Source organism: Elephantulus edwardii, unplaced genomic scaffold (assembly GCF_000299155.1).
Source record: "Elephantulus edwardii isolate Elephantulus edwardi_28Jun2011 unplaced genomic scaffold, EleEdw1.0 scaffold00360, whole genome shotgun sequence".
Classification (NCBI taxonomy): Eukaryota; Metazoa; Chordata; class Mammalia; order Macroscelidea; family Macroscelididae; genus Elephantulus; species Elephantulus edwardii.
Genome location: NW_006400110.1, coordinates 1202239 through 1220597, shown reverse-complemented (window position 1 = coordinate 1220597; position 18359 = coordinate 1202239). Strand labels below are relative to the sequence as shown.

The 18359-nt window shown below is 38.6% G+C and overlaps 1 protein-coding gene across 2 annotated transcripts in view; it reads right to left on the bottom strand.

The window, feature by feature from the left end:
• Positions 1-18359, bottom strand: part of SLC35A1 (solute carrier family 35 (CMP-sialic acid transporter), member A1) — a 77946-nt gene that overhangs the window by 1011 nt on the left and 58576 nt on the right. Inside the window, exons 3-7 of one of the 2 annotated variants that reach the window (XM_006902029.1) lie at positions 13763-13922; positions 13110-13262; positions 5425-5491; positions 3076-3252; positions 2473-2607 (exon numbers count right to left, since the gene is read on the bottom strand). In XM_006902029.1, the coding sequence (XP_006902091.1) occupies positions 2473-2607; positions 3076-3252; positions 5425-5491; positions 13110-13262; positions 13763-13922 (692 nt within the window). The remainder of the gene's footprint in view (positions 1-2472; positions 2608-3075; positions 3253-5424; positions 5492-13109; positions 13263-13762; positions 13923-18359) is intronic. The other variant, XM_006902030.1, reaches the window with a different exon arrangement.

Below are 18359 nucleotides of genomic sequence, written 5' to 3'. Positions count from 1 at the left end.
ATTGGTCCAGTGGTGAGAATTTTTGTCTTCTTGACATTGAGCCTCAGTCCATATTGAAGGCTGCAGTCCTTGACCCTCTGCAGTAAGTGCAAGAGGTCCTTCTCAGTTTCAGGGAGCAAGTTTGTGTCATCTGCATAACGCATATTGTTGATAGATCGTCCACCAATCCTAACGCCACGCTTCTCCTCATAGAGCCCAGCCTCTCGGATAATCTGCCCAAAACTAGTAATAAAAACCTAATGGAGGATCTGTAGATACCTAGTATATCTAATACTAACATTGTTAAGTACTAACTTTATACAGAACACTGTAACATGTAAGGCACTATTTTAAGCACTTTATCAGAATGAACCTTAGGTGGTACGTCATACTAAACTCATCTACAGAGAAAGAAAGCAGACTTCCCCAAAGTTGCACAGCTAATAAATGGTACAACCAAGATAATGAGGTACACTAGAAAATGGTTTTCTAGGAGTTTACAAAGCTAATGTACTTCTTTTTGCATTTATCAACAGTCAATTTAAAATGAAATCTAAATATATACATTTGTTTCTATTCATGCATTATAGTATATTACCTATCAGCAAAGATAACGAACACAGCATAAAAGTACCCTGAAACATTGCTGTGTAAATAATTCAGAAACCAACTTAATGCTGGATGTGGGCTAAGGAAAATTACAAGGACTAAATTACATTACAAGCAGTGGTACCAGAATGCAAGTTACAACAATGAACCTTATATTAATTGTATATTATATGGAATAATGAAATTTTTATGGAGGAAAACCTGAATTTGGATTGTAGTTTCAGAGCCAATTTGTAGAGAAGCCTTGAAAAGGTTAAAAAAAAGACAAACCAAACCTCTGTTATCCAGTTTTGACACACAGAAACTTATGGGACAGCACACAGCTGCCTCAACTGCCACACCCTCCCACACAGCGGTAGCAGACTGAGTTCACAGGCAAACACTTTAACCACTGTGCTACCAAGGCTCCTGCTTTTCCAATTAGGAAATGACAAGAGAGCTAAGAGATATTTTCACTTTTTAAAAACAATACGAGTAGCCTTCAGAAAGTAATCATTTCCTAAAGTCTATGTGTTTCTTTAAGTGTCTAATCCTACTAATTTTGTCCTGCATCACCCAATTGTATTATATGTAATAACTGGGCAGCAGGGAGTCTATACTTGGAGGAAGAAAAAAAGCTCATTTTTGGAATTAAGTAACCTATTACTTTCATGCAAAATCCACACTCCTCAGCTTATGTTCTAGCTTCATTCACAAAGCCACACCCAGTTTACCAGTTACAGAATGAACAGTGTCTCCAAAACATCTCATCTGGGCTAGCCCCTTCTTTTCAGTATTATATAATACTCCATTCAGTGATCCTATCTGTAATAAATCCTGATCTCTGTGGTGTTAATGAGATAGGATTAATATTAATTAATGTGACTGAGGTAGGATATAATCTACAGGATTAAGCTGTATTTCTAATCTTTTTTAAAAAAATTATATTAGTTTGCATACAAAGTTTGTATACATTGTGTTTATATTAATTGTGTTTTAATCACCATGATCCATGCCTATTATTTCCCCACCTTTTCAGGTCCTCACTGAATCTTTCCTAATTCCTTCACCCCCAACTAAGCAACCTCGTGATTTCCCCCCACCTTTCTCCCTTTGGACTTTTGTACACATCTTACTAGTTATCCTTCTGTTTTTATAATAATAGTGTTGCGCAGTATTTGTCCTAATGAGACTGAGTCCACACAATATAATGTTCTCCAGCCTCAAGTCAACCTCTTTTAAGATATTAATGAGATTAAACAAGTGAGCAGAGATAAGAAGGACCGACAAGTACACTACAGAACTGGGGAAGGAGCATATTCTTTGGATCTAGGATTCCTGTCTGGGAGGGAGCCTCCTCAAAGCAAGAGATACAGAAAGAAAAATCCTTCTCCTTGAATTTAAACAGAGAAGTTTGTTTGTGGAAACTATCCACTTAGAGGATTTCTGTTACAGCAGCATTACATAAGGCAATGCTGCTGAGCACCGTGGAGTCGGGTCCAACCCATAGCTGACTTTCTGGAGGCGTTCACTTGGCCTGGAGGACACTGTTCATCTCTTTTGCGGGGCAGCTGCTAGATTCAAACTGCCTACCTTCGCTTGGCAATGCAAGTCCTTACAAAAGCCACCAGATCGCTCTAAATAAGACACTGTTGTGTACCGTTGAGTCAGAACTGACCCACTGCTGACCCTCTGGCGGGTTTTCAGAGGCTCCTAATTACACAGGAGGAGAATATAATCTTCCTCCCACAGAGCAGATGGTGGCCTCAAACCCCGTGCCTTTGGGATGGTAGCTCAGCTTCTTGCCACAAGGCCACCAGAGTTCACTGTTAAGACACCAGTAAGTTTAAATTAATCAAGGAAGGGAAGCTCTTCATGTTAACAACGGTGCAAACAAGGACATACTTATCTGTAATCCAAACAGCATGACTGAAGCAATGGTAGAAAGGACAATGGCAGCAGCTGCAGAGAAGCCTTTCATGATGTTATCCGTGTACTTGACCACAACGGAAGTGTAGAGGCCTCCAACACTTGCAAGAACTTGTGTAGGGAAAGAAGTAAGATCTTAACATCCCATAAATGAAACATTCTAGCATGGGAAGACAATTTCTGTTCCCAAACATGACTTAGTAATTTACTTACAAAATATTATTTTCTGAAAAGCAGCTCTTTGAGAGTCTGTCTTAAAACAGGGTTATTCCTGCATAAAAACACTGTGTTTCACATACTCAAATGGCTGTGTGGTCCACTACAAATTGTACATATTTATCGCTAACACAATACATAGTTGTTACTATGCACAACACTATACACAGTTGTTACTGTGGAGGCAGAATTGCTTTGGGATAGGTATGCAACAAAACTCTCAGTCAAACCCAAATTACACTTTCAAACTAGCATTCACAGTATTAAAGGACTCATTTAAGATGCCACAGAAGTTTAATGTGGACTTCTAACTTAAAGGGAAAGGGGAGTTCTAAATAGAAACAATCATTCCTAGATACTTACATATAACAAGCCAGACACAGTAAGTGTAACCATAGAAAAATCCTTTTTCTTTAACTTCATTTCCATCTGACAAGTAGACGCCAACTAATGTCACAACAATCCCTGATAGATACATCTGAATGTTTCTCACCCAAAGAGAAGTATCTGAACTCTTTAAAACCTTTTCAAAATACACTCCTGAAAGAAAATTAAATATGAAAACATGAAATTAAGTTTAAGTGTTCTTCACTTAGGCCAATGTAATTAAATGTATAACATACTACCTATGTTGTGATCCACATTATATTTGTACTTTCACAGATCTTATGGAATAAATAAGATAGAACATTTTATAAGCTACATTTAACAGGAAACAGTTAAATTCTTTTTAAGAACTGTTTCTGCCCGTGTTTTTGGCGTAAGGTCATAAAAGCTCATGTATTAATGCCAAGGAAGGACTCCTTTGGTCAGCTGGAAAACTATATTATTGAGTGAAGTGTCTTAAAGCATACGCCTATCATATGTGTCTAGTAATACAAACTAAACTTCATACTCACTACTTAGAACTTTTCAGAACAGATAACAAAAATAAAATTTATATAGAACTTAACTATGAGTGAGCTGAGTGAAATCACTTTCCTTGAAAGCATAGTTCCAAATGCCAAGTTAATAAATACTTGTAGAAGGGCTATGAACTACCTAACAAGATAATCAGTTTTATATATATGTGAATTTTTCTGGGGTTGAGCATTAGATTTTCTAAGTGACTCAAAAATAGTATATGATCTCCCAATTGCTGTATACTATTGCTGAAATGCATGTTTAACAAGGACACTAAATATTTTAGATACAAACAAAGACTTGGGAATTTTCTCTAAAATACTAATAAACTGGAAAGTGTAATGATGGTAAGATTGTTTTGGTTGAAAGGAGCCAGAAAATGCCAACAAACACAATGGCTATTCCTATTTGCCGCCTTTTATTTGACCATGTAAGGGGTACTGTTTTAAGTATTCAGTTTGTACTTACTCTAAGCATAAAAAAAAAAAAAAACAAACCAAATCTATTCAGGCTCATAGCAGACCCTCCATGGGGTTTCTGAGGCTGTTATCTTTACAAGGGAGAGAGCCTATCTCCTGCAAAGCAGCTGGTGGGTTTACTGTTGGTCTTCTGATTAACAGTGGAACCCATGGTGCATTATGCCACCAGAGTATAGAAGAGATTAAACCAAGACTAATGTTTGATACATACATTTTGATGTTCAAAACGGAAAATCAAATAATGTACAGGGGGAGAAGGGACAAATCTTATTCCTGATTTTCTAGTGCCTGAGGTTAAAAAGTATGATAGTTAACAGTAGCCTGAAGAGAACCTGTAAGAATGGCACAGGGTCAGGCAGTGGTGTACCTTGGTGCACATACAGTCTCTAAACCAACTCAAAGGCATCTAGCAACTCAAAATCACCAACAAATTAAGGAGATCTCTAAATTTAGATTTTACTCTTTATTATAAAACATCTTCTTTACAAGTAATACTTGAGTTTCCTGTTATATTTTATAGTAAAAAATAAAAGCAGTCCAAATTCTTAAATGATAAGTAATAAAGACTTATCCAAATGATAAGTAACAAAGACTCAAAGTTGTAACTAATATCCTTCTTACTAAAAAATCTTCTAAGGTTTTTTGGGTAGGACTATTATTAAAACACAAATTCATTTTGTCCATGATATTGGCTTCTACAGTTTCCTACCTTTATTTGAGTCAGTGGACGACTTCCTGCCCCACACACGTGATTCCAGATGTCCAAACTTTCTATCAGTTACTGTTTCCTTCCCTTCTTTTCTGGCTGTTACTCTCAAGGGTTTCATTTTATAGACTGCCCTTCCATAGTTGTACCTTTCCACTAGAATGTTCCTCACACCCTCAAGCAGTAGAGAGGCTTGAGGTCGCCAGGGAAAACATACTGAGTTAGTAGACTTAAAACAGCAAGATTTAGCTTATGGGTAGCTAAATAGGTTAGCACCAGTCCCAGGAAAATGGGAATAAGTAATTGGCCTTTCTAACAGCTAGTTTCCCCCATTTTTAGCAATCTTTGTGCACTTACTTTTTGTTTCCTAGCTGAACTGGCAGGTCTAGGTTGACAGAAGTATATTCTTAGATAACTGTGCATATGAATAAGGACTGAGGTCTCAACAGAGTTCAACACTGCCACATATTTACTGGAAAACATCTGACTCTAAAGCAAGAAAATAAAGCTTCAAGGGTAAGAAAATTATTGGTTTGGTAAAGCAAGAGAAGCTAACTCCCTACTTAAAGTTAATGCTTTAAAAAAAAAATTACAACAGAATAAAATGATAGTTTTGTGACTTACCTGCAAACCCTGAGCACAATACAGCAATTGCTATTGCTCCAAATCCTAACAATGGATCCTGTTCCACCTGTAACATTAATTTTATGGAAGTTATTTTAGTAGAATTTAGTTGAGTAGGCTTCATCTAAGAAATCAAACAAATGAGATGAGGAAAAAAATCTTTACATGTTTACATGGGACTAAATTGGCAAAGCAGCCAGAAAGTTAGGCAGGAAACTCAGGGAGCAGTAATGCTGGCAGTGGAAGAGAATCTGAAAAAAGAGGTTAAGAATGGCTATACAACCTAAAAAGTGAAATTCCACTAAGTTGTACACATAGAAAGTGATGTTTTCAGCAATTAAAAAAAATTTAAATGTTATAGTTCTGCTGAAAAAATGTCCAATAACTATCAGACACAAATATTCTGTAAAACAATACCAAACAGAACAAAAACACTTCACAAATTTACCAAAGCACTGGACTTAAAAGTGTGTCCCTCATATCACAGCCATGGTACATGCTTAATATATTCATTCTCACCATATCCATGTAGTCCACTTCCCACATTTACTCATTGCTGCCAACTCAGAAGTGACTCAAAGCTAACCCTGAGCAGGTTTTCAGGAGGAGGTAAATCTCACTGGAGGAAACTGCCAATCTTCTTGCCACGGAACCACTGGTGGATTCCAATCACCAGAAGCACCACCTTCGGGATAGCAGCACAATGACCTTGGTCTACGCCCACCTCTCTCCAGCTAGCTGACTCTTCATTTAACTACTGCCAACTCTAATTCAAGCCCATACATCAACATGCCTGGAAACTAGTAGTGGTTTATTTTATACTGGTTTGTTTACAAAATTCATATATACATTGTGTTTCGTTTATATACTGCGTTACACATATTCCTCTATTTACATTGTGTTCCATACAGTCATTCCAAGACATTGTATTTTATAAAATTAATCACCACTGATCCATGCCCACCTTTTCAGGTCCCCACTGAATCTTTCTTAATTCCTTCAATTCCTTCCCACTACCCACCAAGCTCAATGACTCATGATTTTCCCCCTTCCCACACTCACCTCTCCTCTTTCTTGCTCTCTGTGGACGTTAGTGCACCTCTTACTAAATATCCTTCTATTTTTACAATAATGGTCTTAGAAGTATTTGTCTTTATGAGAATGAGTGAGTTCACTCAGCATAATGCTCTCCAGCCTCTCCCAAGTTATAGTCTTTGAAATCATTACTCTTGGTGCACTGTGTGAAAATACTAGTTTCTCAATCCATTTCCACTTTCTAGCTATTGTGAATCACACTACTATGAACCTAGGTGTAAATATCACCATTTGTGTCTTAGTTCTATTTTCCTCGGAATATATTCCTAGCAGTGGAATAGCTAGGTCATACAGAATTTCTATGTTCAGCTTTTTGAGGAAACATCAAACTGTCTTCCAGAATAGTTGTACCATTTTCCAATCCCACCAACAGTGTACGGAAGTTCCTATCTCTCCATACCCTCCAATATTTATTTCTTGCTGTCCTGTTAAACTTTGCCACTGCTATCAGTGTGAGATGGTATCTTACTGGTATCTCATTCTGTTTTGATAAGCATCTGTTATTGCCAATGATATGGAGCATTCTTCAAGTGTCTGATGGCCAAAGAAATGTTTTCCTCTGTAAAAAGTTTTTCTAGGTCTTTGCCCATTTTGTATCTGCATTATCAGTCTTTCTGTTGTGAAGACCTTGTAGGATTCTGTAATCTGTTATAAGAACCTTGTCTGAAAAATCATTGTCAAATGCTTTTCTCCATCAGTAGGTTTTCTTTTCACAGGTAAAAATTTTTGATGCACACAGGGATTTAATCTTTAGGCGATTCCATTCATTGATGTTATCCTCTCATGGTTGTGCATTTCTGCATGTATCTGTCAGCCTCTTTATACCACTTTCTAAGTTTGGTCCCATTTTGATCTTTATGATTTTGGATTTTACCCCAGGTCTCTGATCCATCTTGAGTTGATTTTTATTTATGGTGTGAGATTTGGGTCCTGTTTCAGCTTTCTGCAAGTAACATTCCAGTTTTGCCAGCACCATTTGTTGAAAAGGTTGTCATTTCCCCATTTGATAGGCTTTGTTTCTTTGTTAACAACAGCAGATTATAGGCAGATGGGTTAATTTCTGGCTTCGCGATTTTGCCTCATTGGTCTATGTGCCTGTTATTGTACCAGAACCATGCTGTTTTGGTTATTAGAGCTATACAGTAGGTTTTGAGATCAAGAGTGTTACACCTCCCACTTCATTCTTGTTTTTCAGAAATGCTTTGCTTATTCGGGATCTCTTTCCTTTCCAAATAAATTTGCCAATTAACTTTCCTACCTATATGGAAAAGGAATTTAGTATCTATATTGGCATTGAATTAAACATGTACACATCAGCAGAGAATTGCCGGAAGTCCAGGCTGGGTTTAGAAGGGGTCGTGGTACTAGGGATATCATTGCTGATGTTAGATGGATCTTAGCTGAAAGCAGAGAATACCAGAAAAATGTCTATCTGTGTTTCATTGATTATGCAAAGGCATTTGACTGTGTGGATCATAACAAACTGTGGCTGACTCTGAGAAGAATGGGAATCCCAGAACATTTAATCGTGCTAATGCGAAACCTATACTTGGACCAAGAGGCAGGAGTCAGAACAGAGCAGGGTAATACTGCATGGTTCAAAATTGGGAAGGGTGTACGCCAGGGATGCATCCTCTCTCCATACCTTTTCAACATGTATGCAGAGCAGATTATCCAAGAGGCTGGGCTCTATGAGGAGAATTGTAGCATCAGGATTGGTGGAAGATCTATTAATAATCTGTGTTATGCAGATGACACAACCCTGCTTGCTGAAACTGAGGAGGACCTCATGTACTTGCTGCGGAGGGTCAAGGACTGCAGCCTTCAGTTTGGACTGAGGCTCAATGTCAAGAAGACAAAGATTCTCACCACTGGACCAATTGGCAGCATCAGGATGGATGGCAAAGAGATTGAGATTGTTCACAGCTTCAGTTTGCTCGGCTCCACAGTCAACACTCTTGGCACCAGCAGTCAGGAAATCAAAAAGCGTATCACGATGGGAAAGTCTGCTATTAGGGACCTCTCTAAAGTACTCAGGAGCAATGGTGTCTCTCTGGAGACTAAGGTGCGCCTGATACAGGCCATGGTCTTTGCAATCGCTTGTTATGCATCAGAGAGTTGGACAATGACTAGGGAGGACAGAAGGAGAGTTGATGCCTTTGAACTGTGGTACTGGAGAAGAGTACTGAATGTACCATGGACTGCCAGGAAAACAAACAGATTCATCTTGGAGAGGATTAAACCAAGCTACTCCTTGGAGGCAAGGATTCTGGGGCTTCATCTGACATACTTTGGACATGTTGCCAGGAGGGACGGGTCCTTGGAGAGGGACATCATGCTTGGGAGGGTGGAGGGACAGCGCAGGAGGGGAAGACCCTCTATGAGATGGATTGATTCGGTGACTGGGGTAATAGGGATGGGTGTGTCAGAGGCGGTGCAGTTGGCGTAGGATAGAGCAGGGTTTAGGGCTGTTGTGCATAGGGTCGCTATGAGTCGCAAACGACTCAACGGCACATAACAACAACAACAACAACAGTTTCTTTATTAAGTTGTAATTTGAATTCACTCTTTACACAAAATTTCTCAAAAGTTTCCTACTGTCAGTAGGCTTTTAACACGGCTTTAATTTTCATCAGATATTTATAACATACTATATACCAGATAAATGTTACACACTATGTCAATACACATACACCCGAAAGTTCTTAAATAGGTCGCGTGCAGGAGAGACTTGTAAAAGCAAAGACCAGGTGAGCTATGGGAGAATATCAAGAATATCATCCATGAAAAATGCAAAAGGTCATTATAAAAACAGAGGAAGAAAAGACCAAGATGGATGTCAGACAAGATTTTGAATATTGCACTAAGGCATCAAGAAGCCAAAGCGAAGGGAAGAAATCAAGACATTAAGGAGCCGAACAGAAGATTTCAAAGGGCAGTGCAGGAAGACAAAGTAAAGTATTATCACAAAATGTGCCAAGAGCTGGAGCCAGAAAATCAAAAGGGCTGAACTCGCTTGGCATTTCTTAACCTGAAGGAAGTAGGGCTGAACTCGCTTGGCATTTCTTAACCTGAAGGAAGTAAAGAACAAATTTAAGCCTCGGGTTGCAATACTTAAGGATGCTTTGGGCAGAATTTTAAATGATCCAGGAAGCTTTACAAGAAGAGGGAAGGAGTGTATACAGCATCACTGTACCAAAAAATAATTGGCTGTGAAACAGAAGACTTTCATGAAACAATGAATGAGCAAGAGCCTGTGGTGATGAAGGAAGAAGTTCAAGCTGCTCTGAAAGAACTGGCAAAAATCAAGGCCAATTGATGGTATACCAATTGACATATTTCAACAAACAGACTCTGCCCTGGACGTGTTCACCAAGTTGTTTCAAGAAACTATAAAGGACAACCACCAGGCCAACTGACTAGAAGAGATCCATATCTTTCCATTCCAAAAAAAGGTAACCCAACCATGTGGAAATAACCAAACAGTATCACAAGCAAATAAAATTCCACTGAAAATTATCCAAAAACGACTGGAACAGTATATCAATTGAGAACTGCCAGAAGTACAGGCTGAGTTTAGAAGAGGCTGTGGTACTAGAGATAATATGACTAATGCTAGATGGATCTTGGCTGAAAGCAGAGAGTACCAGAGGAATGTCTATGTTTCACTGACTATGCAAAAAGCATATGACTGTGTGGAGCTCAACAAACTGCCTAACTCTGAGAAGAATGGGACTCCCAGAACACTTAATTGTGCTTATGCCAAACCAAGAGGCAGTCGTTAGAACAGTGCAAGGAAACACTGCATGGTTCAAAATCGGGAAGGTTATATGACAGGAATATGCCCTATCTCCATACTTTTTCAATCTACATGCAGAACAAATCATCCAAGAGGCTGGGCCCTATGAGGAGGAATGTGGTATCAGGATTGGAGGAAGACTCATCAACAATCTGCATGATGCAGGTGATATAGCCTTGCTTGCTGAGACTGAAGAGGATCTGAAATGCTTGCTGCAGAAGTTCAAGGACTGCAGCCTTCAATATAGATTGAGGCTCAACATCAAGAAAGCAAAGAATCTCACCACTGGGCATGATAGATGAAGAGACTGAAGTTGTTAACACCTTCAGTTTGCTTGGCCCCAGTATCAACACTCTTGTTACCAGCACACAGGATATCAAAAGATTAATTGCATTGGGAAAGTATGCTGTCAGGGGCTTCTCCAGAGTACTGAAGAGCAACAATGTCAGTCTGGAGACTAAGGTACGCCTGATCCAGGATATTACTTGCTATGTGTCAGAAAGCTGGACAATGACTAGAGATAAGAGGAGAAATTGATACCTCTGAGCTATGGTACTGGAGAAGAGTATTTAATATACCATGGACTACTATGAGAACAAACAGCTTCGTCTTATAGAGGGTGAACTCAGGCTTCTCCTTGGAGGCAAGGATTCTGAAGCTTCGTCAGACATACTTTGGGCATGCTGCAAGGAGGGACCATTCCTTGGTGAGGGACATCATGCTTGGAAGGGTGGAGGGACAGCGCAAGAGGAAGACCTTTGATGAGATGGACTGACTCAGTGACTGGGGTAATGAGGGTAGGTGTGTCAGAAATAATAATGTTAGCACAGGACAGAGCAGGGTTCAGAGCTGTTGTACATAGGGTCTCTAAGAGTCGCAAGTGACTCCCTGGCACATAACAGCAACAAAAAAAAAAGTGCTAACAGATGCAGAAAAACAGGCCCCAATCTCCTGTCTTATCTTTGTCTTTCTCACCCCTCCAGTATAATTAACCTTCCTGGTTTTCCTCAGTCTTTACCAAGAAATAAATACAATCTCAATAATGTCACTGAAACTCATGAGCCATTACTATAATAAAGAAAGCCACATTTTGTTGAAAATAAGTCATTCAAAGGAAGTCAGTAAGTGTAAGAAGATATTCCATGATTTTAAGTACCTGAAAGTAAATCTTTGTCTAAAATTATTACATGATGATAAAGGAAGAAATATAAAGTATAAAATTCTGAAAAAGAATACATAAAAGACATCAGTATTACTGACCAAGGACATCATGAATGAATTATAATTTTACAAAAACATTAAGAAAAAGAATTAAAGTATATCACCAACAGGACAGGATAGACAGATTAATGGAGACAAGAAACACGAAGGAAAGTAGGGAGAGTGCAGTTAAAATGTCTCTGACTCATGTCAAAGGCAAAACTGATGTGAATATTTAAATGGAACACTAATTCCCTCTAAACTTTTCACTCAAATCACAATTTAACAAAAAGAAATTGAAAACTCAGAATAAGCAGTAGCCTGTGAAAGTATTTTAAAACACTGGCGATGACTTGAAAGTCTATTTAGTTCAGTAAGAAAAATAATGTTTCTTGAGCTAGATAATGCACTGCTGGATGGTATACCACTGTGTTTCTGAGATGTCTGGAAAACCCAAACCTTACAAGTTACAAATATGTACACTGTGTGGAAGTTTGCACAGCTTCAGTTGTACATTAACTAATAACTGTACAACTTTAAGTTACTTTCTCTTTTGTACTTTACTTTTGAAGGGACTGGATTACTGCTTATGGGGATGCCTATCTTTTCTTTATTCTCCTCTAAGAGATAGAAAGCCAGAAAATATTATCATCTTTAATAATAAACAGCATTATGCTAAGTACATAGCAGATGACACAACCCTGCTTGCTGAACCTGAGCAGGACCTGAAGCACTTGCTTCAGAAGGTCAAGAACTGCAGCCTTCTGTATGGATTGAGGCTCAATGTCAAGAAGACAAAGATTCTCACCACTGGGCCAATTGGCAGCATCAGGATGGATGGTTGAAGAGACTGAGATTATTCACAGCTTTAGTTTGCTTGGCTCCACAGCCAACACTCTCGGCATCAGTAGCCAGGAAATTAAAAGATGTATTGTGATGGGAAAGTCTGCTGTTAGGGACCTCTCCAAAGTACTGAAGAGCAATGGTGTCTCTCTGGGGACTAAGGTGCATCTGATCTTTGCAGTCACTTGTTATGCATCACAGAGTTGGACAGTGACTAAGGAGGATAGAAGGAGAATTGATGCCTTTAAGCTGTGGTGCCGGAGAAGAGTATTGAGGATACCATGGACTGCTAGGAAAACAAATAGATTCTTCCTGGAAAGGGTTAAACCGGGCGGCTCCTTGGAGGCAAGGATCCATCTCACATACTTCGGACATGTTGTAAGGAGGGACAGGTCCTTGGAGAGGGACATCATGCTTGTGAGGGTGGAGGGACAGTGCAGGAGGGGAAGGCCCTCTAGGAAGTGGATTCAGTGACTGAGGTAATTGGGATGGGTGTGTTGGAGATGGTGCAACTGGCACAGGACAGAGCAGAGTTTAGGGCTATTGTACATAAGGTCACTATGAGACGCAAGCGACTCGACGGCATGTAACAACAACAATATTATACTAAGTACAGAGAGCCTACCTATTAAATAGCAAAGATCATTTTAAATGAAAGAATATAATCATAATACATTCATCAGTAAGGCTATTTTTAGTATATTAGACTTAAAAACGTTTCCTGTTTTGTTTACAATACGCAACTTACCACAACTTTTGTAGCTTGTGCTGGTTTCCACTGTACAAGTGTGACTCCTCCACACAGCATAAAAACTGAAACCCACTGTAATTTACTGAGTGTCCGGTTTAACATTAAAACAGTACATAAAGCAGTACAGGGAATCTTCAACTGGTAAGTCACCTAGGGGCAAAACTATGAATTAATGAATTCAGCTAGTATCAATCTTTTGCACACATATATATTATCTCTGATATCATTTACAGAATTATAAAACACTATTTGATAATATTATAAAAAGCTGCTATTGTTACATGCTGGCAAGCTGAACATAACTCATAGTTACCCTATGAATAACAGATCTGAACCTTGTCTTATCTTGTACAACCTTATCATTATTGACATACTTAAGCCCACTGCCACAGTCACTGTGTCAATCCATCTTGTTGAGGGTTATCCTCTCTTTCACTGACCCTCCACCTTTCCAAGCATGATATCCTTTCCCAAGAAATAGTCTCTCCTAGCAACATGCCCAAAGTATGTGAGACCAAGCTTGTTAAACAAAGCCTTGTCATCCTCTGGCTAAGGAGTACTCTGGCTAGCTGCATTTTCTCCAAGACATACCTCGTAAAAAGCCATTTTTTTAAGATACTGTGTTCTGCACTATAAGCAGTTCTGCTTACCTGGTATACTGCAGCATCCAGATTGCTAAGCGCTAGGAAGGCCATGTTGTTTTGGACAGCATACACTAATGATGGCACACTTAGCTTCATCAATTCCTTGGGGCTCCCCAAAACATTTTCTCTTAAACATGTCTTAAATCTACTCAGGCTACCAGTTTCTCTTGAAAACAAAAAAAAAGGAAAAAGATGAGATGGTAGCGAGGATAAGAATTAAACAGCATTCTCATGATAGATTCCCTCACATATAGAATATCTACAGTATATTAAGTTCATTAATACAACTTAGCAAAGTTATTCTGTATTCATAATTTCCAACTAACTTTAGAGTCATCAAAAGAAATATACCACAATAAACCTTTATAACAGAAATCCGATTATAAGTTCTGTTTGCCTAAGTCTGCTCACAATAGCAACCTCTGGTCAAAGTTCCAAGAGGTGTTAAGTACTTTCAACATGAGATAAACAGAAAATAAAAATTGATGTCATTACCCGACAAGAAATTAATTTTAATTCCTTGTCACTTTAGATGCCATTATGTCATATTTACCCAATTTTTCAATGAGATGGCATATTCTTTGTTAAATTATTATTTTTATTGTTATTTTATATTGGTTTGCATACAAAATTTATATTGTATTTTGTTTGTATGCACTGTGTTTCACATAGTCATTCCCATGTATTATATAAACTTAATCGCCACTGATCCATGACTACTACTGCCCAGTCTTCTCAAGTCCTTACTGGATCTTTTCTAATTCCTTTACCCCCTCCTTCTGCCCACCAAACTCTGTGACACCATGACTTCCCCCCTTCCCTCCTCAGACCCCTTTCTCTCCCCCTTTTCCATTTGGGCTTCTTTTTTGCACATCTTACTAGTAATCCTTCTATTTTTACAATAATGGTCTTATGCAGTATTTGTCCTTAGGAGCCCAAGTTAGTTCACTCAAAATAATGCTTTCCAACCTCTCCCATGTTATATAGTATTTTCCTAAATCATTGCTTCTGAGTGCTGCATAGTATTCCATCACGTGAATGCACCACAATTTCTCAATCCATTCATCTGCTGATGGACATCTGGGCTGTTTCCATTTCCTACCTATAGTGAATACGCTGCTATGAACATTGGTGTACAAATCTCCATTGGCAGCTCAGTTCTCATTTTCATGGAATGTATTCACAGCAGTGGAATAGCGAGGTCTTATGGAATTTCTATGTTCAGTTTTTTGCGGAAATACCAAATAGGGGTTTATTTATTTTTAAAAGTTTGGTTTTTATTAATACTACTACTTTAAACTACAATAGATTTAAATTGGGCGGGGGTGGGAGAAAGAATAAGGCTTTAATATTTATTAAGGAAGTCACTTGGACTAGGAATAGAGGGAGTAAGATTACTATAATTTGTAAATGAATTCAGTGCTTATGAAATACAGGACACTAAATCCTTTGTTTTTATAAGCATTGTTGTTGTTGTCATTGAGTCGAGCACGACTCATAGCAACTCTATGAACAAAAGACCTAATGCCTTTCCGTAACTATCATCAAGTTCATAGAGTTTCCAGAGGCATGTGGTTTAGAAAGTGGATGCCACTGCTGTTTCCAAACCTGTTTTACACCTGGGAGCACCAGCAAACACTGTCCACATTGGGAAACCATTACGGTATTTGGTACCCCAATGGCACAAGGGTCAGCATCACAGCAAACCCAGGTTACTTCATACAGCACATTGTCAAAGAATGATGTACAAAGTGGAGAGAGTTTCTCCAGATATAAAAGCACTAGTCTCATTTAGCAGCAATTAAGTGTTGTCAACACGAATACAACTCAGAGTAAGCTTTGCACAAAAGACTTGAACTCTGTTCTGTAACTAACATAATTTCTGTACATATAGAGTTTAGAGAGTTTGTGGAGTTTCCAGAGGCATCTAGTTTAGGAAGTGGATGCCACTCCTGCTTCCCAGCATGAATCAATCTGTAAGCTCATTCAAACATTGTGAATAATGGGTAACATTATAGTATTTGACAAGACTATGGAACAGTGTTCAGCATCACAAAACTCCAAGTTGTTCAGTATAGCAAATAAACAAACAACTGCTATGCCATTTAAAGAACCATCCCCTCGCTAAGCAATTTTAAAGCCAATCCTCTAGCAGGCCTCAAGGCAAAAGGGGCACTATCAGCTTTTCAGGGGAAAGAATAGTAACACGCATCAAACACAACCCAAAAAAACTTCCCTTACGTGACCACTATCAAGACGCAGCCAACTCCTAGAGTGGAAGCTCCAGGCCCATGGAAAGCCTGCAGGCCCATCCCTTCACCAAAATATTTTAAAGCCATACCCTCTAGCAGGCCTCCACCCTTGGTCAAAGGCTCAAGGGGCACTTTAAAAATCTTAAATATATTTGTATTTATACAATTTTGCAGAAAATCTGTATAATTAGCTCATGCAAACAAGTCCATTATATAATGTAAAGAGAATATAAAATTTGTTATTTGACTACATACGCATTATGAACGCTCTTAACTATTCTTATTTTTGTTCATGGGAGGAATTAGTTAATTCAGCTTCTGCTATAAATCAGCTTATTTATTCTTGAACATAAAAATAAAACAATGTATTAAAGTATCAATACAAAAACAACGCATTTATCAAAAAGGTCCCAGCTACATACCTATCCTTGTTGTTGCTGTTGCTGTTGTTGTTGTTATGAGCTGTCGAATCGCCTGTGACTCATAGTGACCCTATGTACAACAGTCCTAACCCCTGCTCTATCCTGTGCCAATCTCACTGTCTCCAGTGCACCCATCCCAGTCACTGAATCAATCCACCTCATCAAGTCTTCCTCTCCTGCACTGTCCCTCCACCCTCCCAAGCATGACGTCCTTCTCCAAGGACTGGTCCCTCCTTGCAACATGTCCAAAGTACATCAGACAAAGCTTCAGAATCCTTGCCTCCAAGGAGCAGCCTGGTTTGACCCTCTCCAGGATAAACTTGTTTTCTTAGCAGTCCATTATATATGCAATATTTTTCTCCAACACCACAGCTCATCAATTCTCCTTCTAGTCTCCCTAGTCCTATCCAGCTGGCACATAGCAAGTGATTGAAAAGCTCATGGCCTTTATCAGGTGCACCTTAGTCTCCAGAGTGACACTATTGTTCTTCAGTACTTTGGAGAGGTCTCTAACAGCAGACTTTCCCATCGCAATATGTCTTTTAATTTCCTGGTTGCTGGTGCCAAGAGTGTTGACTGTGGAGCCAAGCAAACTAAAGCTGTGAACAATCTCAATCTCTTTACCATCCATCCTGATGCTGCCAAGTAGCCCAGTGGTGAGAATCTTTGTTTTCTTGATGTTGAACTTCAATCCATATTGAAGGCTGCAGCCCTTGATCTTCTGAGCAAGCACTTCAAGTTCTCTTCAGTTTCAGTAAGCAAGGTTTGTGTCATCTGCATAATGCAGATTGTTGATGAATCTTCCTCCAATCCTTATGCCATACTTCTCCTCATACAGCCCAGCCTCCCAGATAATCTATTGTGCATACAGGTTGAAAAGGTATGGATATGGGACACATCCCTATCATACGCCCATTCCAATTTTGAACCATGCAGTGTTTCCCTGCTCTGTTCTAACGACTGCCTCCTGGTCCAAGGATAGTTTTCACATTAGCGCAATCAAGTGTTCTGGGATTCCCATTCTTCTCAGAATCAGCCACAGTTTGTTGTGATCCACACTATCTATCCTTAGAAGGACAATAATATTTTGTTGGTGAGACAATTTATTTCAACTCAGTATTTATGATAACTACAACATGCCTCTATATTTTTAGTTAATATACTATAACCAACAGTTGTGAAATGAATTTGTCTTTTAATATTTTAGTACTTTAAAAATAATCATCTAAATTCTGGGAACAGAAAGCCTGCAATGTCAAGTTTATGGCTGCGACAACACAGACAGTACAACACTGTGGACACACCAGCCCCACAAAAAATGCCTACAGTAGCAAACACAGTCACGGCCACAGGACACAAGAAATTCATCTTATTTACACTCTTGTGTTTCCAACTTTATCATTCTCCATACTACAAATGGTAAATCTATATGCTAAAAGAGTAGTAAATAGACAGAGTCTGATGGTAGACTAGAAACTGTATCAGAAGAGGCAAAAAATAACAAAAAGACTTCTTTTGCTGATAAATTCTAGATAGCAGTTTCTAAGTATCTGAAGATAAGCCTTTTAAATTTTTGAGTACTTTTTTTTTAAAAAAATCTGTTTTAATAGCAAATCTAAGATGTTTCATGTACCTTCTGACATCTTAAACAGAGTATAAAGAATACTCTTTGGAAAAGCATCAATTATAAAATGAAAGAAAATTTTAACAGATATTAAAATAAAAAAAGAAACAAGAATCTAAATCACTAAATTAGAAAGTAACAAAGCAATGTATTTAAAAATATATTTTAAAAAGTAATGAACATTTCCAAAACAACTATGAGATATTATCTCACCCCAGTCAGAATAGCAAAATTTAACAGAACAGCAAGCAACAAATGCTGGCGAGGCTGTGGAGAAACTGGAACCCTTATTCACTGTTGGTGGG